This window comes from Mobula birostris, chromosome 6 (assembly GCF_030028105.1).
Source record: "Mobula birostris isolate sMobBir1 chromosome 6, sMobBir1.hap1, whole genome shotgun sequence".
In the NCBI taxonomy this organism is placed as follows: Eukaryota; Metazoa; Chordata; class Chondrichthyes; order Myliobatiformes; family Myliobatidae; genus Mobula; species Mobula birostris.
In genome coordinates, this window is record NC_092375.1 from 170,559,427 (window position 1) to 170,584,370 (window position 24,944).

Consider the following 24,944-nt stretch of genomic DNA (forward strand, 5'->3'; position numbering starts at 1 on the left):
ATTTGCGGAATTGCGGTACGCTTTTAATCTCAAAATGAAATCCTACAACTACAGTGGATCTAAACAGATTACAAATAAGAAATTTACGCGAATGTGCAAGATGCAGGCTAAGGAGGGAGTTTCCTTAAACGATATGGAGGTAGAATTCTCCTCGACCGGAAAACTCCTTTTTCAGTTTCCCGCAATTCTCATGTCATACCGACAGGCGGAATTTCCCGAAGCACAGCCGGCGAAAGGCTGCCAAGCCCCAGGAACAGCGACTCGCCCGACTCCGAAGGCCTCGGCCCCCCGCACCGCTCGAGCTGCTTCTCCGGTGACACCTCGACCCCTGACACCCCGACGCTCGCGCGCTTACGTCACAGCTTCTTGTGACATCAGAGCTGCAGCATGGCGGTCAAGGTGACACAACTGAGAATAACTGATATTAGGTTTTAGAATAGTTGGAACTGAATAATTTGTAGGTTGATTTGCTAAGCTAATGAAGCTGGTTGTATTGTCAAGCCTTATATAAGATTTTAATTGAAAAGTGAATGCTAATCTTTTTTAAGCTAGTTGGTGTTTATCGTTTACAGGCCTCGCGCTAGTCCGGCCTTGAATTAGCTTTAAAATAATTCTAAGTAAAGGAAATCGTTAATTGACTTTAACGTCTGACTGTAAAGTCACGATATTGCAAGTTTTGTTTTGACAATTCGCTATCTTCTCCCAGCAACGAACTGTTTCTGTGCAGTTCTTTATGGTTCCGAGACGATAGTATGAACTGTCTTTCGATTGTCGGGGAGAAATTCAAACCCCAGTTTTGCAAATAAGAATAGAATACTTGTCATATTTGGTAGTACTTGTGTAATTTTAAAACGGCTAGGCTTGACGAAAGATCATTCGTGAATCTTTTTATCTTAAGGGAAAATATATTTCAAGCTTGAGTTATTAGTTGTAAATTATGGGCAACAGATGACCTCACTGTTCACATACATAAGATAATCTGTTGTATATGAATGGCGAGACACTACAACTGAATATTGAGAAATAGAGTATTCCAATGAAATGAACATTTTTATCACTATGTTCATTTGTATTGATGATGACAAGAATATTTTTTTCCTCAGGTGCAGTCAACAAAAAGGGCAGAGGTCAGCGAATTAAAGGCAGTATTTTTGAAGGTACATATTTATGGTGTTTGTTTAATAAACTGTAGTTTTTTGCTGCTAATGTGTAATTTTGCTTTCCCATGAGGAAAACAATGGAAATCATACATCATTCTGAAGTAACATACTTTTAAATTGTGTTATAGTGCTTTAGTTTTTTCGTATTTTTAGTTCTGTAATCTAGATTGTGAATTAGGTTAGGTGGATGAGTTTAACTGTCTTTAGGTCATTGTAGCTAATGTCAAATTGGTAAATGAATTTATTATTGTCACGTACTGAGGTACAGTGTTAGTGAGAGTGTCAAATACTATGAGGAGAAGTCAAGGAAAATGGGCTTGAGAGGGAAAAATCATTCAGATAGCAGAGCCTATTTGATGGGTGGAATGCCCTAATTCTGCGCCTGTGTTTTATGGTGTTACACTTTGACACTGAGTAATTTGGTATTATGATTTCACTTTTTACATAATGTTTGTAATGGTAAAAGTAGAGAGATATTTTTATAATGCACATCAGAATACAGTATTTGAATACAATGTTTGAGATTTAAATTCAGTTTGCGATAGAGGTTGGTTTCTAGCAAAGGGATTATTTTATTTGTAACAATTTTTACCTCTAATACAATGTTGCACAGAACCAATCCTTTCTAAAGTTAATATGTAGGAAGGTAATTTTGGTAGTTTTCTTTTTCTTCTATTCCTACCTGGAAATATAAAAATAGTTTCTTCTGATCTTAGATGATTAGATTACGAAACAGACAGCTGGCTTATCTGTTGGAAGAAAGGTCATTTTGTTTTGTAACCTTCACACCCAAGGAAGCATGATGTTTAACATTTTGTTTAGCTGTACTTCAGAAAACTTGTCTGGGGTCTTTAAGAGTCTTGGTGTGAACAGAATCAGAATCAGGTTTATTATCACCAGCACGTGACGTGAAATTTGTTAACTTAGCAGCAGCAGTTCAATGCAATACATAATGTAGCAGAGACAGAAAAAAAGGTAATAATAAATAAAATAAAACCTAATAAATAAACAAGTAAATTACGCATATTGAAAAGATCATTAAAAATGTGCAAAAACAGAAATACTGTATATTAAAAAAGTGAGGTCGTGCCCAAAGCTCAAAGTGCATTCAGGAATCAGATGGCAGAGGGGAAGAAGCTGTTCCTGAATCGCTGAGTGTGTTCCTCCAGGCTTCTGTATCTCCTGTCTGATGGTAACAGTGAGAAAAGGGCATGCCCTGCGTGATGGAGGTCATTAATAATCGACGCTGCCTTTCTGAGACATCGCTCCCTAAAGATGCACTGTGTACTTTGTTGGCTAGTGCCCAAGATGGAGCTGACTAGATTTACAACCTTCTGCAGCTTCTTTCGGTCCTGTGCAATAGCCCCTCCATACCAGACAGTGATGCAGCCTGTCAGAATGCTCTTCATGGTACAACTATAGAAGTTTTTGAGTGTATTTGTTGATATGCCAAATCTCTTCAAACTCCTTATAATGTATAGCTGCTGTCTTGCCTTCTTTATGACTACATGAATGTGTTGGGACCAGGTTAGATCCTCAGAGATCTTGACACCCAGGAACTTGAAGCTGCTCACTCTCTCCAGTTCTGATGCCTCTGTGAGGATTGGTATGTGTTCCTTCGTCTTACCCTTCTGGAAGTCCACAATCAGCTCTTTTGTCTTACTGATGTTGAGCGCCAGGTTGTTGCTGTGGCACCATTCTACTAGTTGGCATAACTCACTCCTGTATGCCCTCTTGTCACCACCTGAGATTCTACCAATAACGGTTGTATCATAAGTAAATTTGTGGATGGTATTTGAGCTATGCTAGCCACACAGTCATGGGTATATAGATAGTAGAGCAGTGGGCTAAGCACACACCCCTGAGGTGCGCCAGTGTTGATCATCACCGAAGAGGATATGTTATCACCAATCCACACAGACTGTGGTCTTCCAGTTAGGAAGTCGAGGATCCAATTACAGAGGGAGGTACTGAGGCCCAGGTTCTGCAACTTCTCAATCAGGATTGTGGGAATGATGGTATTAAGTGCTGAGCTATCGTCGATGAACACAGCATCCTGACGTAGGTAACAGGAATTCTGCAGATGCTGGAAATTCAAGCAACACACATAAAAGTTGCTGGAGAAACAACACACATAAAAGTTGCTGGTGAAGCAACTTTTATGTGTGTTGCTTGAATTTCCAGCATCTGCACCTGCTGCGTTCACCAGCAACTTTTATGTGTGATCCTGACGTAGGTGTTTGTATTGTCCAGGTGGTCTAAAGTCATGTGAAGAGCCATGGAGATAGCGTCTTTCTGCTCAAAATCTGACCAAAACAGTCTCTTTCTGACCAAAATCTTAAGTTTTCAGTGTGCAATTTCTTTGTATTCTACTTGATTTTATAGCTAAATTAAAAATGGACAAAACTTCAAATAAGAATGAGATCCTATTTCCATGCCTCCGTTTATTTTATAAGTACATCAGTGTTTCCGGTATTTCTTCACAGCACATGTGAAACATGATTATAAAAAAGAATGGGAACACTGAGGGCAGGAAAAATTTTATTTTGTAGTAAGAAAATATTGACAGTGCTCAACAGATATATTTACAAAGGGGAGGAGAGGATTAAAAAGACTAGGCTAAAATTGTTCATTGAAATTCAAATTAGTAAATGAATCATTGTTGCAAGACCAAAGAGGATTAGTAAGTTACTGCCACTGCTCACAATTTTCCAAAATTAATTTTGGGAAATGTTCCACAAGATGGAAAGAATAATATGGATGACTTTAGACTAGTAAACTTTGCTGGAGAGTCCAGGTTTGTGATAGTTATTTGTCAGACACATATTTAGGCAATGTGGATTTGTAAAAGACCAACCTAATTGAGGTAGTATAACTTAGATAAAGTGAAACCAGCGAGAGGGACATTTGCTGGAGGTTAAAATCAATGCAGCAAGTCCTTCATGGTTCATTCAGAGATGGAGAGCGGTATACGGCCTTCAACCAGCACCACTTAGCAACCACAAGTTAATCCTAACCGAACCATGGGACAATTTACAATGACCAATTAACCCAGCTGGTATGTCTGGACTGTGGGAGGAAACCAGAGAAAACCCACACATTCCATGTACAGGTCATCCTTGTAGAGGATACCAGGATTGAACTCTGAATTCTGACCCCCCCCCCCCACCCACCCAAGCTGTATTAAAGTCATACTCACTGCTACGCTGCAGTGCTATAATTACAGATGAAACATTTAGGACTTTATTTCAGCACAGGAAATAGTAATTATTTAAAGTGTCATTTTTTGTGAGCGTTTGCAGTGAATTGTATTTTCTGTTAAACTTTGATAGTTGGAAATTATTAACTTATTGAAATCAGCAATTGATATATTCTCGGAAATTCTAGTGAGATGGTCTTGATTAGTCTTAGAATCATAGAGAGTTACAACTTGAAAACAAGATCTTTGATCCACTGAGTCCACATCAACCCTTAACGGTAATCCTACATTAATCATATTGTCTTTTTTTAATTCCCCACATTTTCATCAACTTTCCCCAGATCCTTTACACACTAGAAGTAGTTTACAGGGACTGATTAATCAACTAATCTATATCTTTTGGATGTGGGATGAAAATGAAGCATGAGGAGAATCTGCAAACTCCACAGGCAGCACTCGGATCAAGGCTAAAGCCAGATCTCTAGCACTGAGGCAGTGGCTTTGGTAGATGTATCACTGTTATTTTTCTCTTTTGTCAGCAGGCATGTTTGATACCATTTTAAATTGTATGAAAGCAATTATCATCTCAACTATATTTAGCTATTTGCATATTGTCAAAATTGATTAAAGACTATTATTGAGTCAGACCACGACAGCACAGAAATAGGCCCTTTGGCCCATTTAGTATGTACCATAACCCTCCATATCCCACCCATCCAAATTTGTCCACATTTCTCTTAAGTGTTGAAATCGAACCTGGATCCATCACTTCCTCTGGCCCCTTGTTCCACACAATCACAACCTTCTGAAAGAAGAAGTTACCCCTGAGGTTCCCTTTAAATATTTCACCTTTTGCCCTTAACCTATGATTTATAATGTCACCCAACCTCAGAAGAAATGCCTGCTTGCATTTCTTCTATCTATATCCTTCATAATTTTCTATACTTCTATTAGGTCTCCCCTTATTCTCGTACACTCCAAGAATAAAGTCCTAACCTATTCATTCTTTCTGTATGACTCAGATCCTCAAGTCCTGGCAACGTCCTTCTAAATGTTCTCTGCACTCTTTCACTATTATTGATATCTTTCTTGTAGATAGTTTACTAGAACTGCACACAACACTTCAAATTTGGCCTTGCCAAGTCTTGTACAACTGCAACATAACGTCCCAACTCCTGCCTTTTCCTTATAACCTCAGCTGGCTGGCTGTACTTTGATCTAGGGCAGGGGTTTGCAACCTTTCTTTTAATGCAGTGGATCGAAACCATTAAGCAAGGGGTCCATGGACCCCAAGTTGGGAACCCTCGATCATAAGGCTAAGTATATTGCTTATTAGAAGGACATGCTTGCTTGGTCTGAGTTTAGCATTGTACAGAAGTTGCTGAAGCCAGTTTAGTATGTAGTAAAAATCTAGAATAGCCTATCTTTTGAATCTTAACTAGACAATGGGGTGATCCATTGGGGCACCATTGCAGAGAAGGGTAGTGCAGTCTTATGTGACCAGAATGAACATTAAGTTTTCCTGAATGCTGTTGGTATCGCTTTGCTTTGGAAACTGAAGCAGAAAACCTCAGTTTATTAAAGAAGAATGACACGTAGCAAAGCAAATATAGCTGCTCCTCATTTAACGAAGGACACTTTTGATGGCATCATTTCTGGTTTATCTGCCATCCTTGTGCCTCTCGTTGTCATTCTGGAGATATACAGCCCTTTCATCCCCCGTCTCTTCATCTCTTCTGTTTGTTGTTTGTTTCTGATCCTGGAGACGTGCATTTCTCAGCTCCTTTGTCTCTTCCTCTCTCCTCCTGTGTCTGTTTTTGTCATTCTGGAGACGTGCAGCCCTTTCATCCCCCGTCTCTTCATCTCTTCTGTTATTTGTCTCTGATCCTGGAGACGTGCATGCCTCTCCTCCTCTGTCTCTTCTTCTCTCATCTTTTTTTATCCTGACTCTTTGTTCCTGGAGTCAGTTTAGTATGCAGTAAAAATATAGAATAGCCTAACTTTTGAATCTTAATTGTCACTGGGGGAAGTGCAAAACTGTTCAAAATATTGATTGGGAGAAAAAAATGAAATATCAACAAAAATTTATTTGAAATGCTTTCATTAAAACTATACTTTTAAAACAGCCTGGTGGCAGGGTTATTTGAATATGGTTATTTCGGATGTAAATGCCAACAAGCCTGCTGAGCTGGGTGTATGCCATTCACACTTGACTGGCTACTGAATCGGATGCCATATCAAAGTAAGATGGTTGATTATGGGGGAAGTGAAAATATGGACCAGCTGCACTGTGACCTGTCATTAAATTGCAGTCAGTTGGCGAGAGGGTTGATGACATCTGTGACCGTTGGTTTTCAGCAACCATTGCTTTTGGAGAAGTTTGGGAGGAAAGAGGATCTTAGAAGTTTAATGGTTGTAAACATTGTTTAATGTATCTTTATGGAATTAGTACGTCGTAAAGTAACTCGTGAGACTTACAAATTTAATCCTTGGTTTTATTGATTTAAATGATGTGAATGAATGGTGGGTTACTGGTATTACTTATCAGTCCAAATTAGTAACTTCTGTAGTTAAAAGGTAAATACTAATTAAAAATGAGTTTCTAAAATGCTTATGTAGATTTGTTAGGCATTTTTTTGAAGTGCAACCCATACATTTAACGGTGATGATCAGTGGTTATTGTGGAATAACAGCTTTGAATATCATAAAAATATTTGGCTTATAATAGTGGTGTTGACTGAAGAAGAGCTATCTTGTTCATCCCATTTTTATGCTCTTTTGTCATAGCTCTGTAAATTTGACATCACTTTTAATTGCGTGGCACTTGAATGTAAATAGAGAAATTTTAAAGTCATTCACAATTCATTGTAATGATCTACCATTTGTTGCTGGAAGTAATCTAATAAAAAAATAATTAGAATTTCCCTTGCATGCATAGCTTTTTACATCTTTTCCAGGACAAACAGCTGAAAGTGAGAGTTGAAAATGTCGCAGGGAAATGCACGGATCTGGGACATGAGCAAAAGGGTTAAGCAGTAAACTATCTCCTTAAGCAATAGATTGATAAGGAAGTGTCAATTAGAACAAGTGAACTCAGTGCCAGATTGTATAAAGAACAAGTTAGGAAAAGACGGATCAACATTAAAATGGCTCTGGATAAAAGAAGACAATGGAGAAGTAAAATGTGTTTATGAAGTTTTCACCGGTTAAAATCTGAAAATATGAAACTTAACAGTCCAAATTAATTGTATTTATAACCTTTTAACCATCAAAGCTAGCACAAATTGCATATTGAAGAGTGTCATATATTTCTATTAGGCATATTGATAAAGTCTTTCACATTCATTTTGTGGCAATAGTTATTGATTTTTGTGTAGCAGTTATCTGTAGTATCATCAGGCACAGTAGAAGTAACTGTACTGCTAGAGGAAAGACCAGAGAGGAAATTTTCCAGTACTTAAATTAGCATGCTTAAATTCATGGAAAGTTCACAACTGAAAAGGTGATCACTTGGTCCATTATTTTCATGTGTCCTGCCTTTTGGAGCAACTCACTACATTCATCTCCTGACCTTTCACCTTGCAGATGTTTAAAGTTTTAAATATTTTATGCAATTCCTGCTTTGAAGGGCACTGTGAAACTGCCTTCACTATTTCTGCACATTGCATTCCAGGTCCCAACCATAAGCCACATTCTACAACTTAACAATTATACCAAGGCAGTAGTCTTTTTTTCTTGTACTTGTAATTGTAGTTGCGCGTGGCCAAGTGGTTAAGCCGTTGGTCTAGTGATCTGAAGGTCGCTAGTCCGAGCCTCAGCTGAGGCAACGTGTTGTGTCCTTGAGCAAGGCACTTAACTACACATTGCTCTGCGACGACACCGGTGCCAAGCTGTATTGGTCCTAGTGCCCTTCCCTTGGACAACATCGGTGGCGTAGAGAGGGGAGACTTGCAGCATGGGCAACTGCCGGTCTTCCTGGAAACCTTCCAAGGCGCAAATCCATGGTCTCACGAGACTTATCGGATGCCTATATATATTAATGTATTAATATATTAGTTACAAGGAGAATAATGCATGAGATTTACTAAAAATGCTTGACAACAAGCAAAGCAAAGAAAGCTAAGTGTTAAGCGTACTAGAGATAAAATTTTTGTAATTTTAGGGGGTTGTAAAAGATGGGTGTTATTCTTAGAGTGGCATTCAAAACAGTTATTGTGGAGTGGGATTATTACTTAAAGGTTACCAAGATGTGAAGGAAAGGTTAACAACTTTATTTAGTGGCTATATACATATCAAAGCTGGCGAAAAGCCAATTTCTATTTTCTGTCCTCAGATTATTTCTGAACAGGCAGCTGGATTTCTGTCATTGACCTTCTGTACCAATGGTGACTTGGGAACTTATGAAGTTTTCTGTGCTATTGGAGTCTAAGTCCCTTTCTTCTTGTTAGTCCAGAACATTATAGCGTAGAAACAGGCTCTTCGGCCCAGCTAGCCCATGCTGAACTATTGTTCTGCCTAGTCCCATCAATCTGCACCTGGATCACAGCCCTCCATACCCTTCCCACCCATGTACTTACCCAAACTTTTCTTGTCTTGCTATCAACCCCATATCCTCCACTTCCACTGGCAGCTCGTTTCACGTTCTCACTACCTTCTGAGTGAAGTTCCCACTCAAGTTCCCCTTAAATATTTTACCTTTCACCCTTAACCTGTGACCTCCAGTCATAGTCTTACACAACCTCAGTGGGAAAAGCCTGCTTGTAGTTACCCTTTCTATACACTTCATAATTTTGTGTACCTCTACCAAACCTCCCCTCATCTTCTCTGGTACAGGGAGAAAAAAATCCTAACTTAGTCAACCTTTCCCTATAATTCAGATCGTTAAGTCCCAGCAATATCCTTAAAATGTTCTGTGTATTCTTTCAATTTTATTGATTTCTATAGGTAGGTGACTAGAACAGCACGTGATACTCCAAATTTAGCCTCACCAATGCCTTGTACAGCTTCAACTTAACGTCCCAGCTCCTGTACTCAATACTTTGATTTATGAAAGTCTAATGTGCCAAAAGCCGTACCTACTTGTGATGGCATTTTCAAGGGGACAAAGAAATGGCAGATGAACTTAATGGGTACTTTGCATCTGTCTTCACTGTGGAAGACACTAGCAGTGTGCCAGAGTTCTCTGAGTGCAATGGAGGCATGGTTCTGGAGGAATAGAAGATTACAAATGTCACTCTACTCTCTAAGAAGGGAAGAAGCAAAAGAAAGGAAATTATAGGCCATTTGGCTTCTCAGTGGTTGGGAAAGTGTTGGAGTCTATGAGTAAGGATGAGGTTTGGGGTACTTGGAGACAAATGAGAAAATAAATCAAAGTCAGTATGGTTTCTGTAAAGGGAAGTCTTGCCTGACTTCTTCGATGAAGTAACAAGCAGGGTGGACAAAGGAGAGGCAGTGAATGTCATTTACTTGGATTTCAGAAGGCTTTTGACAAGGTGCCACACTTGAGGCTGATTAACAAGATAAAATCCTGTGGCGTTACAGGAAAGATGCTGGTCTGGATAGAGGAATTGCTGACAGGCAGGAAACTACGAGTGGGAATGAAGGAGGGCCTTTTCTGGTTGCCTATGTCTAGTGGTGTTCCTCAGGGGTCAGTATTGGGATTGCTACTTTTCCCATTGTCAGTGATTTGGATAATGGAATTAATGGGTTTGTGGCAAAGTCTGTGGATGATACGAAGATAGGTGGAGGGGTAGGGAGTGCTGAGGAAGGAATGCGATTGCAGCAGGACTTGGACAAATTGGAAGGATGGGCAAAAAAGTGACAGATGGAATGCAGTGTTGAGAAATGTATGATAATGCATTTTGGTAAAAGGAACAGAAGTGCGGACTATTATATAAATGGAGAGAAGGTTCAAACATCAGAGTTGCAGAGGGATTTAGGAGTCCTCGTGCAAGACTCCCAGAAGGTTAATTTACAGATTGAGTCTGTTTTAAAGTAGGCAAAAGCAATGTTGGCACTTATTTCAAGGGGAATCGAATATAAAAGCAAGGTGATAATGCTGAGGCTCTTTAAGAATAGTCAGGCTGCACTTGGAGTACTGCCAACTGTCTGAGCACCTCTGTGATATTTTTCCAGAGTGATAACGCCACACCTCCCTCTTTAATACCTCTCCCTCAATCATATAAAAAATAATGAAACCAAAGACCAGTGAGCTGCCAGTCCTCCCCCTCCTGCAACCAAGTCTCACTAAAGGCTACAATGTCATAATTCCACATGCTGATCATCTACCTTGCCTACAATATTCCGTGCATTGAGATAGATGCAACTCAGGACATAATTCCCACTATGCTCAACCTATCAATTCCTGTCTTTGTATGTAGACTTAATATAATCTTTTCACACAATGACTCCACTATCTGCCCTGGAACTCTGGTTCTCATCACCTGTTACTCTAGCTTAAACCCCTCGGAGCAGCATGAGCAAACCTTCCCGCAAGCACATTGGTTACCCTCCAGTTCAGGTATAAATCGTCACATCTGTACAACCTTCCCTAGAAGAAAGCCTAATGACCCAAAAATCTGTTGCTCTCCTTCCTGCACCATCTTCTTAACCATGTGTTAAATTGTATTATCATCTTATTTCTGGCCTCACTAGCATGTGGCACAGGATCCTGGAGGTCCTGTCCTTTAACAGACAGTCCTGTTCTGCCTGTAATTTTCTCAAAGAATTTCAACAGATTTGTCAGGCAATATTTCCTGTCAAGGAAACCATGTTGACTTTGGCCTATTTTATCACGTGTCTCCAAGTGTCCGAAATCTCATCTTAAATAATGGACTCCAGCATCTTCCCAAACAAGCTCCCTATTCTAACCCTGGCTGCTCCGCCCAAACCCAACTTCTTTGTATTGGTCATCGCCAAGTGCCTAATTACCCAATGATTTCAAGCCTATTGAATATCCCAAATGGTTCCGCTGACACACACTTGTCACAAGCAACAGCTCACACGATCCCAAGGCTGCCAAATATATTCATCTTTTTCTCACAAGAATTATTTGATTACATTAAAATATAACAATAAAGGTATTCTGCTGAAATAAGTAATAAACAGGCAATGGCCCTGAGCTTGCAGTAGTAATGTTGTGTGGCTCCCATGTATGAATATTTAACAAGGAAATCTGTAAGTTTGTGTCATAATACTGTTCCTCCATCGAAAGCACATTGACAGAGATAACATCGGCAAGTTTCAGTGATATTTAAACTTCAATATTTAAAATAAAATGCTGTTATTCAAATCGGTAAATTAATAGATAATTAATTTTGAGTGTATATAGTTGAAGAAAGTAAACTTTGTCATTATTAAATGGTTCTCAATTTATTTTCCTTCTGTTGCTGACCCTGGCAGCGTCATCTTATCTGCAGTTGATGAATACAAGACCAAAGCAGATAATCATTAAACATTGAAACATGGAGAAAAAATATGTCAAATCATGGCTGTTGCACATGTTCTTTGTGCCTGTCTACGAGTACCTTATCCTGGCTGGTGGACAATGTACATTTGCAGTTGGGTAGGTGGTGTCTGCAAAGAACAACATTCCTGAGCCAACCAGCCTTTTCTGTGGGACTTTATTAAAAGCCTGATAATCCATGTAGATAACACCTGATACTTTCTCTTTTCCATTTCTGCTGCCTCAACAAAAAAATTCTATCATGTTTTCTGAAACACTATTTGTCATTTAACATATTGGGCTGCCTTTCCTTCGCCAATTCACACTTCAAGTGCCTTTTAATATTTCCCTTTATTACTCTTCACAAAAGCTTTCCTAGAATAGAAGTAAAATTGCATAGCATGCCTTTGTCTGCCCATGTCCTTGCACTCTGTTTGAATATAGGTTTTATTTTTGTCATTTTCCAGTATTGTGGCACATCTCTTGTCTAGGAAGAATTGAAAATTATGACAAGACTTTCATTAGCCTCTACGTCTAGTAACCTCTTTCAAACACCTAGGATGCATCCCAGTACATTTTAAGGATAGCCGGCCTTTCTAATATGCCATCCTTTCACTCTATTACTGAGTCTGTATTAATGTTTTGATGTCCCAGGGACATCTCCTTCCCTGGGAAAGACTGATTTTAAAAATGACTCAATATTCCAGCCATACTTTCTGTATCAAAGGATAGACCAGTCTTTAATCAACTTGCCTCATAAAACCAATTTAGAGATTTTCATACCTATAGAGACTTTTCCAGCAGGTCAGGCAACATGAGTGGAGAGAGAAGAATAGTTGATATTTCTAACCATTTGAATTCTAATGAAAGATCATTGACCTAAAATGTTTATTCTGATTTTCTCTTTCCACAGATGCTGAGTACTTCCAGCATTTTCTGTCTTTAGGTTGGATATTTAGTGTTTGATTTTTCTTGTTTTCACATTAGACTTATTCAGTTGTATCTGTCTTCTATTCATCACTTTTACTTTTTCCTCATGCTCTGGGCCTGGTTCCTTTAACTTTCTTCCTTTTTTTGCTTTCTATCTTGCACCAGATTGGTTTTATTCTTTACCAACAATCTGTTGAGAACAGTGGATTGAACAACATTTGTGGGAGGAAAAGAATTGCTGACATTCGGCTCAACAATTGTATTGGGACAGAGAGATGGTCAGTACGTGGGGAGTGGTGAAACAGGAGTCTGAGGTGATTAATGGATTTAGGAGGAGTGTAAATTCAAAGTAGATTTTATTATCAAGGTACATGTACATCACCATATACAGGCCTGAGACAGGCAGATTGTGCCACTTAGTGGAGGGATGCATGGATGGAGTTAGGACAGTGGCAAGCGAACATTAGTTGGAGGCAAGCGAGAGGGGGGAGAAAAGGAAAAAAGGTGGGGGAAGATGAGTGTAAAGATTGGAGACAACTGCTGTAGGCAGATAAGCAGGGACATAAAGGGCTACCAGTGCTGATTCAATTAAGTAGAGGAACTGAGAATGGGAACTATTAGGGGCAAGGTGAATTGCATTTAGGACCAGACCAGATGGGGGAGGGATTTATAAGGAAACGTGTGTGTCAGGAGTGGATGAAACAAGGAGTGGAGGGGGTGAAGAGGTGTTTTCTCTTTTCCACCAGTCTTGGATGGTGGTGACCAGTTTATGCTTTCCCGTTTCTGTAATACAGGTTTTTCCCACCATCCGAAGGTAGAGCGTTCCTATGAAACGGTTCGTAAGCCAGAATGTCGTAAAGTGAAGAAGCAAATACCATTTATTTATATGGGGAAAAATTTGTGAGCGTTGGCAGACCCAAAAAATAACCTACCAAATCATGCCAAATAACACATAAAACCTAAAATAACAGTAACATATAGTAAAAGCAGGAATGCTATGATAAATACGCAGCCTATATAAAATAGAAATGCTTTTCTACGATCATTGCTGCACTATTCTCCGTAGCGAAAATCTCACATGAGTGCTCTCAGCAAAACACTCGGCGCAAGCGCTCTCGGCAGAAACACTCTCTCCAGTAATCCTTAAGCTATGAAGCTGCCAAATCATACCAAATAACATATAAAAATATACAGCCTATATAAAGTAGAAATAATGCATGTACAGTGTAGTATCACTTACCAGAATTGGGAAGACAGCGCCGAGCACACTGATGATGGTGTGTTAGGCTGAGTCATCGGAGGTTGGGCTGGTGCAGTGGTCCCCAACCTCCGGGCAGTGAACCGATACCAATCCGCGGAGAATGCAGCGGTTGCTGGGATGCACCCAGCACATCTTTAAGAAAAAAGCCGAAATAAACAAGCTAATTAATTATTTCAGCTTTTTTCTTCAAGATGTGCTGGGTGCGTCCTGGCTACCGCGCATTCTCCGCAGCAATGTATCGGTCCGCGGCCCGGAGGTTGGGGTGATGGGACACTGGGGTATCATCTCATCGTTGTCTGTTTCCATCAGGCCAGGCAGGTCATCTTCCTCTATGTCTGCCTGCCTTGATGTCGAAGGTTGAGGTTCGTCGTCTGCTGTGGCTGATAGGGAAGACTTGAAAAACGACACTATGCTTGACTGCTTAGCCTCGTGCATTTTTCTGTCATACAGTGCTTTGTAAGCACTCAAACCATCTTGCAAATATGCCCTAAATCAACGTACCCTTTCAAAATTAAAGTCGTACTTTTCTGCAATCATTGCAGCGAAAACTCACGTAGTTGCTTCACGTTCAGTTTCTGGACGACTTCGCTTTCGGTCCGTTTGCTATTACATTCGGTTTCGATTGTTATCCTATCCTCTTCCAGTTGCATCAGCTCTTCATCTATCAGTTCTTGGTCATGGGATGCCAAAACCTCTTCAATATCATCTTCATCAACTTCCACAAGCCAAACCATATAACCACTTTGTCCTTAATTCGTTCACCACGATCGAAACGCTTAATTATGTCTAATTTTACGCTAAGTGTAACACCCTTACGAGCTCTCTTAGGCTTTTCCGATACCTTAGAACTCACCTTGCTAACGGCTGCTCACAGGCACGTGTTTAAGCAATGCCGGCTAGAATGCAGTTCCGAGGGAGGAGCTTGGCTGCTCGGGGCACGCGCTGCCTTTTATCACGCACTGCTTTTTTCGCGCGCTGCCTTTTTTCATAACAGTGAAAACATCTTCTGTTAGCGAAAACATAACTAATGTAGGTCTTCCATAACAGTGAGGTTTCGTAAAGCGAATGTTCGAAAAGCGGGGGACACCTGCAGCAGAATTTTAGAAGAAGGCAATGAATGGTTCCACAATTTCTTCAGCCATTTAAAAAAAAAGATGCAATGTAGGGCTTCAAGTCCAGAGGATGTGTTTCTCAGAACTGGATTTAATACCACTGACACATGATGTGAATTTTGTGTTGTTTTACGGCAGCAGTACAATACAATACGTTAAAAAAAACTATATAAATTACAGTAGAGATACTGTAAATGAGTGGTGCAAAAAATACGTAATGTTCGTGGGTCAGCTCATTTCCTGTTAAGAAATCTGAATGGGGGAGGGGAAGAAATTGTCCCTAAAACATTAAATGTGTGTCTTCATGCTGGTCTACCCTTTGATTCAGAAAGTATGCTGGAATATTGAATGAGTCATTTTTAGTGTCTTTCCCATCAGTCCCTGATGTTAGCAAAGAGTGCCTGTTCTGAGTGATGGAGGTCCTTAGTGATGTGATGCCACCTTTTTGAGGCATTGTCTTTTGAAAATGTCCTCGATGCTGGGGAGGCTAGTGCCCATGATGGAGCTGGCTAAGCTTGTGACTTTCTGCAGCTTTTCCAATCCTTTGCAGTGGCCCCTCCATACCAGCTGGTGATGAAACTACAGTGTTTTCCATGGTACATCTGCAGAAATTTGAAAGAATCTTTGGTGACTTAGTTACAACTACATAAATATGTTGGGGCCAGGATAGATCTTCAGAGATGTTGACACCCAGGAACTTGAAACTGCTCACCCTTTCTACTACTGATCCTCAATGAGGACTGGTGTGTGTCTCTTCAATTTTCCTGTGCTGAAGTGAACAATCAATTCCTGATGGTGACTGCAAGGTGGTTGTTGCAATACCATTCAATCAGCTGATCTATCTCGCTCTAGTATTCCTCCGCATCACCATTTGAGATTCTGCCAACAACAGTTGTGTCATTGGCAAATTTATGGATGGCTTTTGAGATGTGCTTAGCCACACAGTCATGGGTGTGGAGAGGGTAGACCAGTGGGTAAGCATACATCCTTGAGGTACGCCAGTGTTAATTGTGAGTGAGGAGGAGATATTACTTCTGATCTACACTGACTGTGATCGGTCAAGAATCCCGTTGTAGAAGGAGGGACTGAGGTCCAGGTTTTGAAGCTCGTTGGTTAATACTGACGGTATGATGGTGTTGAATGCTGAGCTCTAATTAAAAAGTAGACACCTGATGTTGGTATTGCTGTTGTCTAGGTGGTCCAAGGCCGAGTGGAGAGTCAGTGAGATTGCATCTGCTGTAGAACTATTGAGGTGGTATGTAAATAGTAGAGGGTTAGGTAAGGTTTGATTCTGGCCATGACTAACCTCCCAAAGCACTTCATCGCTGTAGATGTGAGTGCAACTGGGTAGTAGAAGTTCACCCTGCTCATCCTGAGCCCTGGTATGATTGTCACCCTCTTGAAGCAGGTGGGAACCTCCAACTGCAGCAGTGAGAGATTGAAGATGCCGTTGAATGTTCCTGGTTTTCAGTGCCCTACTAAGTACACCATCAGGGCCTGACACTTTGCGAGGATTCACCGTTTTGAAAGATGTTCTGACGTTGGCACCTGAGTCAAAGATCACAGGGTCACCAGATGCTGCAGGGTATCATTTTATTATACTTTTCAAAATATGCATAAAGGCATTAAGCTTATTTGGGATTCAAGCATCACAGCTATTCATGATGTTAGGTTTCGCCTTGTAGGAAGTAATGGCCTAAAAATCCTGCCAGAGCTGGTGTGCATCTGATTCTGTCTCTGAATTTCCATTGGAATTGTTATTTTGTTTTAAATGAGCCTATCTTAGGTTATACCTGGACTACTTGTATATTTCTCAATAACTGGTCTTGAATACTATAGACCAAGCTGCAAATATCCTGGTTCATCCATGTCTTTAGTAGCTTTTGCATTTTGCTAGGAAGATATACAAAATATTTGCTTGCTGTTTCTATGCTTTTGTATTCCAATTATTATTCCCTATCTCAGCTTGTGAGGACCACAGTTCCCTAATGCAGTTCTCCCCTTGTGAGGACCACAGTGCCGTAATGCAGTTCTCCCCTGTCTCTCTACGATTAGAGGGCTTCAGCTGGGACATTGAAATATCAGCTGTCAAATACTTCATTGATTTGAGTTTACAAGCTTTACTGGAGCGGGTAGCGCTTTCATGCTGGAAAGGAAAGGCCACAAGCTCTGAAGAGAGAAGCAGAAATGGAGGGGGAAAAAAGCGACGCATGCTGACGCAATTTCTATGTTATAAATTAAAATAGATTGTGGGATCGGTGATCTTCTCAATAATGACCAATATGCTTTTCTGTCAATGAACTGTTGGGACAGGTTGTTCACTGAGAGTCAATTCTTGTAAGAGATTTTGAGCTACTACTTCTCATGAGCATGCTCATGTTGCAGTGTATGTGAATGATGTTCCAGCCATGGCTGATTATCAAGGAATGCATGTTAAATTGTGAACATTAGAGTAGAGCAACCATGTCTTCGATTAGTGCGTTTTGACGAGACTGGATCAAAAGTTTGCGTAAGCCTGGTCAATGGAGCAGTAACTGGGAGATGAGATTTTTTAGTATTTTCCTGTGAGATTATTAATCTTTTGCACACTGCATCCAGATCCAGATTTTAACTTCACTCACCATTTCCACTCATTGGTACTTAATGATAGCAACCTGGAGATTCAAGCTTATAGAAACTTTCTTCTATCTCATATATTGAGATGTCAGAGCAGCATGATGAAATTTGGGCACTTGTTCAAACGTGCGTTCCAGTATGGCTTTGTAACTATCTTACTGAGGACTTGAAATAATATTTGAAGGCAACAAATATTGCTTCTTTAAGTCAGGTTTCAGTGAGCATGAGTAAGCATCCATCTCATGAAATTGCACTCCTGTAAAATTCTTTGTACAATTTCGAGTGTAATCTAATTTCTTTATCATGGACTTTAAATTGATGTTCTCCACCTTTATTTTTAAGTTATAGCATAACCTTGGCCTTCTCCACCATGCTAGTGTCTTTTCTCTCTGCTCACTTTGCTCTTTCTGGATAGTTTTGAATTTGGGGAATGATGTAAAACCAGTGCTAATGGTTTCAGCCTATAGCTGTGCTTCTTCGCACTTCCATTTCTCAATCTCCCATACGTCTCTTTATTCTCTTTCCTGAGAATTGTTAGTATATATTAACAATATTGTTTTAGGGAACACCTCTATTTTAGCAGAATAATACTCTTGTGCATTGTGAGTGTATAATTCAAAAACACCATAATTTCCTATCTTGCAATTTAAACAAGTGTAGCCTTAATCACTGTATGAAAATAACTTTTCCTAGCTGGCAAAATGTGACTTGTTAATTGAGAGGGATATTTCAATGAGAAAATTCAAAACAAAAAATCTTACAAAACAGTGAAAATTGGGATTAGCTTTCTGGGTACTGTGGTTGCATGTACTCGTTGACCAAATGGCTTGTATCTGTGCTTTATTGCTCAATGGTTTTGAGTATAACATCATCACTGGCTTGTGAGAATTCCTGGCGTATGATTACTCAAATGGAGAAAGAACATTTGGGATGGTATTAAGAACTTCTAGTCTTTTTGGAGTTAGGGAACATAGAAGCCCAGCAAAAATGGCCTAAATAGCACAGTACCTCCCAAACTACACACCCTGCCCTCCCCATTTCTAACCTCCTGCCCCACTAACGGCTGAATCACCGAATGTGGAGTAGAAGTAGGTCATCCTGTATTGAGAGACTGCATAAAATAATGATGATAATCAGTATATGTAAATTATGCTGTTTGAGATTATGGCTTGCATTTGAAGCAACAATGATTGAATGAATTCTTTGGGATCTTTTAGATTAATGCTGATTTAGCTGTTAATTATATGTTTAGGTTTGCTCTTTCATTCCCTATGTTTATGGCCTTGAAATCATTGGGAAAAGCAGTTTTGTGTTGTATTTGATTTGTCTTGGTTAATGATTTGTAGATCTGCTGTGCACTGCATAGATAACCAGATCAGGCTCTATTCATTTCCAAATGATGTAGTTGCTAGCAGCAGATGATTCTCAAAATGATGACAACATCAATAGCAATATGAAGGAAAGAAAGAACTTGCAATCTGTGTAGGGATTTATACCAGGTACTCCAGTACCCAGATTTGTGACACAGCAGTATGTGGCTGTCACTGTATAATGCTATAATGGCTCTTAACATTGACTCCATTGTACTGGGACTATGTCATAGGTGCTAAGTGAAGTACAGCGTCTTGGACATCCACAAAAAGTGATCTGATATTAACCAGATAATCCCTCTTCATAATGTTGATTGAGGACTAATTCCCACCATTGATCTTCAAAATAGTATCACTTTTAAGTACTCATGATGGTGTTGCTAGGGTTGCTAGGGTCTCATTTTAAAGACTCACAAATGATGCACCTCCTACAGTGCCCCACTTCCTCATTACTATGGTGAAATCTAACACCTCTCCCACTTCCTCTTGGGCTCAAAGTTATCCTTCATCCGAGTATCCAGGCTCAATCGGTGTTGCAGTGGGATCACAGACACCCTCTGCGTAATCTTCCCTGAGTGCCACTTAAAGCTTCATGATTTATGCCCTTTCATGATATCTTTCCACCAAGTCCAAAGCATCTTAGGCTGTAGGCATTTTGTTTTGAAACATTTCCCTACCCAAAAGTCAGCTAACTTATCATTCCAGCTAGTGCAGAAAAGAAAATCTTTTTTAAAAAAATATAATTTTGAGAAAAAATGGCACTTCCAGATTCCCTAAATGTGAAACCTCTACCAACATTGCCAACTCTCTCCAAAACCCACTGTGTTCAAGATGGTAACCTTCAATTTTTATTGCTGAATAACTCTGGCACTCAACTTTGAACAATACTCTAAAGTTTGGGAAAGCTTATGGTGACCATAAATGCTAGCCTTACCAGTGTCATCTCCATCCTTTGAACAGATAAATGCAAAAATTGTTTATTGTGACCAATTTGGAAAACATTATAACTTCTTAATATGTCATCTGGAAATGGCATCTGATCAGGTAATGTTTTCTGCTGATTCCTCCATCTGGCCAGTCTTGATTCCTGTACTTCCTGACTTGCCATGTTCTAGTTTATCCGTTCCCTCACAATTAGCTGGGCTTTTTCAAAGTCATCTATAAATAAACTTATCAGTGTCCTGCCATTTATATGGTAAAGTGCAGATTCCATTCCTATACTGTATAGGTTGATACCTAGTTGATAACAGCGTAGTAGTCAAACTATGTTTTTTTAGGGATAATTGGATTTTTTTTACAACAAAGGATATTTGCATTCATTATGAAGAAACCCACAATACTTGAAAGCAAATACTACATATGTATTTTCATGTTAGAATTCTTAGAGTTAAATACTAAAATATATGTAAACAATCATTTTGCTCTGGAAGATACTGTATTATAAGACAGTTAGCATGAACATCTGTTTGATGTCATTGGGAGGTTAGTTCATGGTTCCTGAATTAATTACTGTACTACCTCCTAACAAAGTACTATTTGCGGCATACATATGTATTGAACATTACTCCACTACAGAATCCTTCCATTATCAATTATTTGCTATCGCAACTTTATTATTTCTCTCTTAGTTTTGCAGTGTGACCAAGGATGGGGAGCAGTACATGACTCCGGCAGACTTTGTACAGAGATATTTGGGCTTACACACAGCTCCACTGTATAACCCAAAGACTGTACAGCTTCTAGCTGGGGTCGCGGATCAAACTAAAGATGGGTAAGATGCTAAATTAATAGCTAATTTTAGAAAAGGACTAAGATATTTTTTGAAAAACGTTTGTTGTGGTTGTGGTATACCGTGTAAACAACACTGGACCTTTGGGGAATTTGGAAGCATTGAGTCAGTTAAATTTGTGATTTTACTATTACAGTAAAAGCAAAACCTATAGTTGTTGGCACAAACATACGAGAAGCAAGAGTCTAATTAAACTATTGAAATTGTAGCAAAGTGTGTAGAATTTGATATGTTCTCTCATTTTGTCTATTTTACTTAAATATTCTGATAATTATCAGAATAAAGAAAATGTGATTTCTTTTGCAAGAAAGTTTTCAGATAAATTTCCAAAGAAGTTATTTATCATTTCACTTGGTACCTGAAGTATAATTTTTGAATTTCGTTCTGCAGGAGAGTTGGGTTGATACCTTAATGGAGTCTTTACCATTATTACTTTTAATGTTCACATCATTTCAGAGGGATATATTTTTAACTGTCTTATTTAAGAGCTTAACAAAATTGACCAAGCTGCCTTATTTGTTGTGCTCTCACTAACTTGGAATGAAGAGACCAGATTTTATTGAAATTGAACCCTGATGGTTCAAGTACTACATGATGAAAATTGCCACATCTTGGTTGAGGTGGTAATGCTAAGAACAAATCATCAGCCCGCATTCAAGATCAGTAGTGCATTCGACAAATTAGAAAGATTGCTTTTATTCTGTTGTTGCATTAATTTATTTTTGATGTTTTATGTCTTTTCAATATTGAAAATACTCTTCTCAGTTAGTTGCTGAATAACCTTCCGTTATCTTGATTTCTTAATTGAAGAATGATTCTTGATAAGTTTAATATAAATATAGAATGATCAAAATATTAGTCATGATTAAGGGGTGAAATTTCAGCAAAACAGTGACTGTGCATGTATAATTGGACACAGGAATGAGGCTAGTGGACACTATTGGTTGCATACTTTGTCATCGGCATACTGATAGAAGGTTTGCATACATTGTGGTAAAGTGGCATTTACTCATTGATCATTACACACATTAGATCTTTATTCCCTAGAGCGTAGGAGAATGAGAGGTAACCTCTTAGAAGTTAATAAAATCATGAGGGACATGAATAAAGTGGATAATGTTGTGGAGTGCAAAACTAGAGAACACAGAGCTTTTAAAGAGACCTGAGGGATAACTTCTTTACGCACAGGGGAGTGAGTACCTGGAATGAGCTGCCAGATGAAGTGGTCAAGGCAGGTGTAGTAGTAACATTTAAGATGTTTTTGGAGAGATACATAGAGGGAAGGGTCTTGGAGGGTTATGGGCCAAACGCATGCAACTTGGATTCACAAGGAGGACACTGTGCTTGGCATGGACCAGTTGGACTGAAGGACCTATTTTCCCTACAGTATTATTTTATGACTCTATGTTGAGCACTAACTGAGAACAATCAAGACAAATATAATCTTTATGACACCTCAAATTTTATATTTTAATGCATTCTTATTCTTTGTGAAGGTTTTTTAAAAAAACTAATGAACACATTATCTAATTAGTTCACGCAAACACGAGGAAAACTGCAGATGCTGGAATTTCAAGCAACACACATAAAAATTGCTGATGAACGCAGCAGGCCAGGCAGCATCTCTAGGAAGAGGTACAGTCAACGTTTCGGGCCGAGACCCTTCGTCAGGACTAACTGAAAGAAGAGCTAGTAAGAGATTTGAAAGTGGGAGGGGGAGGGGGACTGAAACATCGACTGTGTCTCTTCCTAGAGATGCTGCCTGGCCTGCTGCGTTCACCAGCAACTTTTATGTGTGTTGCGTCTAATTAGTTCAACCTACTTTAACTCAGCTTTGATTACTTAAATTGATCAGTTTAGCCAGCTAACTACATCACATCTTGGTGATCAGACTGCAGTTGGGCACTGTAATTAGCTTACTCACTGCAAAATAGCATTTCTTGTCTGAAGTTTGAGTACTACTCATAGATGTCATTTCCTGTAATTTAACGCTTCATCGGACGACTAATTTAATTCTCCCAGTGCCATATTTTATGTGTCTTTGAAGTTAAAAAGATATGTGCAGATGAGAGTTAGATTCTTTGTTTTGCTTTATAAACAAAAAAAATCCTTGAGGCATCAGCATTTTTGTTGAGTTTTCTTTAATAACTATTAATATTGAAATTATAGGTTGATCTCCTTTCAAGAATTCCTGGCATTTGAATCTGTTCTTTGTGCCCCTGATGCCTTGTTTATGGTGGCTTTTCAATTATTTGACAAGAATGGCAATGGAGAGGTGACATTTGGTAAGTTAATCATTTTGATATTCATGTACATAGAAACCTAAAAACATAGAAAACCTACAGCACAATTCAGGCCCTTCAGCCCACAAAGTTGTGCCGAACATGTCCCTACCTTAGAAATTACTAGTGTTACCCATAGCCCTCTATTTTTCTAAGCTCCATGTACCTATCCAAAAGTCTCTTAAAAGACCCTATTGTATCTGCCTCCACCGCCGTTGCCAGCAGCCTATTCCATGCACTCACCACTCTGAGTAAAAAAAAAACACAACAATAACTTACCCCTGACATCTCCTCTGTACCTACTCCCAAGCACCTTAAACCTGTTCCCTCTTGTGGCAGCCATTTCAGCCCTGGGAAAAAGCCTCTGACTATCCACACGATCAATACCTCTCATCATCTTATACACCTCTATCAGGTCCCCTCTCCATCCTCCGTCGCTCCAAGGAGAAAAGACTGAGTTCACTCAACCTGTTTTCATAAGGCATGCTCCCCAATCCAGGCAACATCCTTGTAAATTTCCTCTGCACATCGTTTCCACATCCTTCCTGTAATGAGGCGACCAGAACTGAGCACAATACTCCAAGTGTGGTCTGACCAGGGTCCTACATTGCTGCAATATTACCTCTCGGCTCCTAAATTCAATCCCACGATCGATGAAGGCCAATACACAGTATGCCTTAATGCCTTAATTGAACTAAATGTTATCCCGGGCTGAATGTTGTGGAGTAAATGATTAAATATGCATTAAAAGCAGCAAGAATTCAATTTGTTGTTTAAGAATTGCAAATAAGCAGTCAAGGGGTATTGTTATATCTGTCAACTGTAACCCATTTTACCAGTTAACTATCTTTGAACACAGTCATAGTTCAATAGTTTCCTTGTATATATTTGGCAACTTTTACTACAAAGTGATTTATTCCATGATTGTAGACACCTTTGATCACAGCTACTGAAACTCTGGGAGAATTGTGCAATAAAAGTATGCCTGAAAAGGTCAGTAGATTAAGCAGTGTATGGTGAAGGGAACAGTGTTGACGTAGATTAGTGGAATTTCATTAGAATTGTGAATTGTATAGGTTTACCATAATGGAGTGCATACTTGTTTCATCATTTTATTCTTGCTGGACATGTCACTGTTTATTTTTGAAACTACTTTTCATTAATTATTTTGGTTTAATTAAAATGGTTGCTGGTAACAAAATGATTGTAATTTTTACAGGGTGTATGTAAAAAGATAGGGGAATGTGAATCTGGGAGAAGATAGGGCAGAATAACTCAATTCTGAAAAGTTGTATTTGTTTAAATGTTTTTCAACAACAAAAATTGAGTAGCTTAATAAATGAAAATAATCTGTTCTTTCAAGTTGTTTTGACTTTTCAATCTCTAAGTTTATTTTTTATATAATTCTTTTGTTGCATGTTGCAAATTCCTAATACACGTAAGATGCATGTGGCAAATTTTCCTTGATTTAGTGTGCTTGCACTTATTTAGCATTCAAGCATTTGGCTTTTTTTGGAGAATTATGATGGATTCAGTGAGCCTAAACATGCGCTGTGGGGGCAAGTCTGTTGTAGAGTTATTGTTTGCTCACATTTTCCTAGAGCTAGAAAAGTGTGTGGATTTAGTCGAACAAAGAACAAAAGATAAAAGTTATTGATTTCAAAATGCAGTGTTTGCTTCCATGTTTTTGCAAATGTGGCTTTTTAGTTTGTAAGCAGAGGTATACATTAACTTGCAATTTGTTGAAGATGATAAGTGATTGCACGTGTGCAGTGTACTTT

General features: G+C 39.2%; 1 protein-coding gene across 2 annotated transcripts in view; it reads left to right on the plus strand.

Annotated features, from left to right (window-relative positions):
• The first annotated feature begins 345 nt into the window (after positions 1-345).
• The window catches only part of slc25a12 (solute carrier family 25 member 12), a 95,973-nt gene continuing 71,374 nt past the window's right edge, over positions 346-24,944 (plus strand). The window contains exons 1-4 of one of the 2 annotated variants that reach the window (XM_072261879.1): positions 346-399; positions 1,104-1,157; positions 20,721-20,863; positions 23,051-23,166. In XM_072261879.1, coding sequence (XP_072117980.1) covers positions 388-399; positions 1,104-1,157; positions 20,721-20,863; positions 23,051-23,166 — 325 coding nt within the window. In that variant the 5' untranslated portion in view covers positions 346-387. The other variant, XM_072261880.1, reaches the window with a different exon arrangement.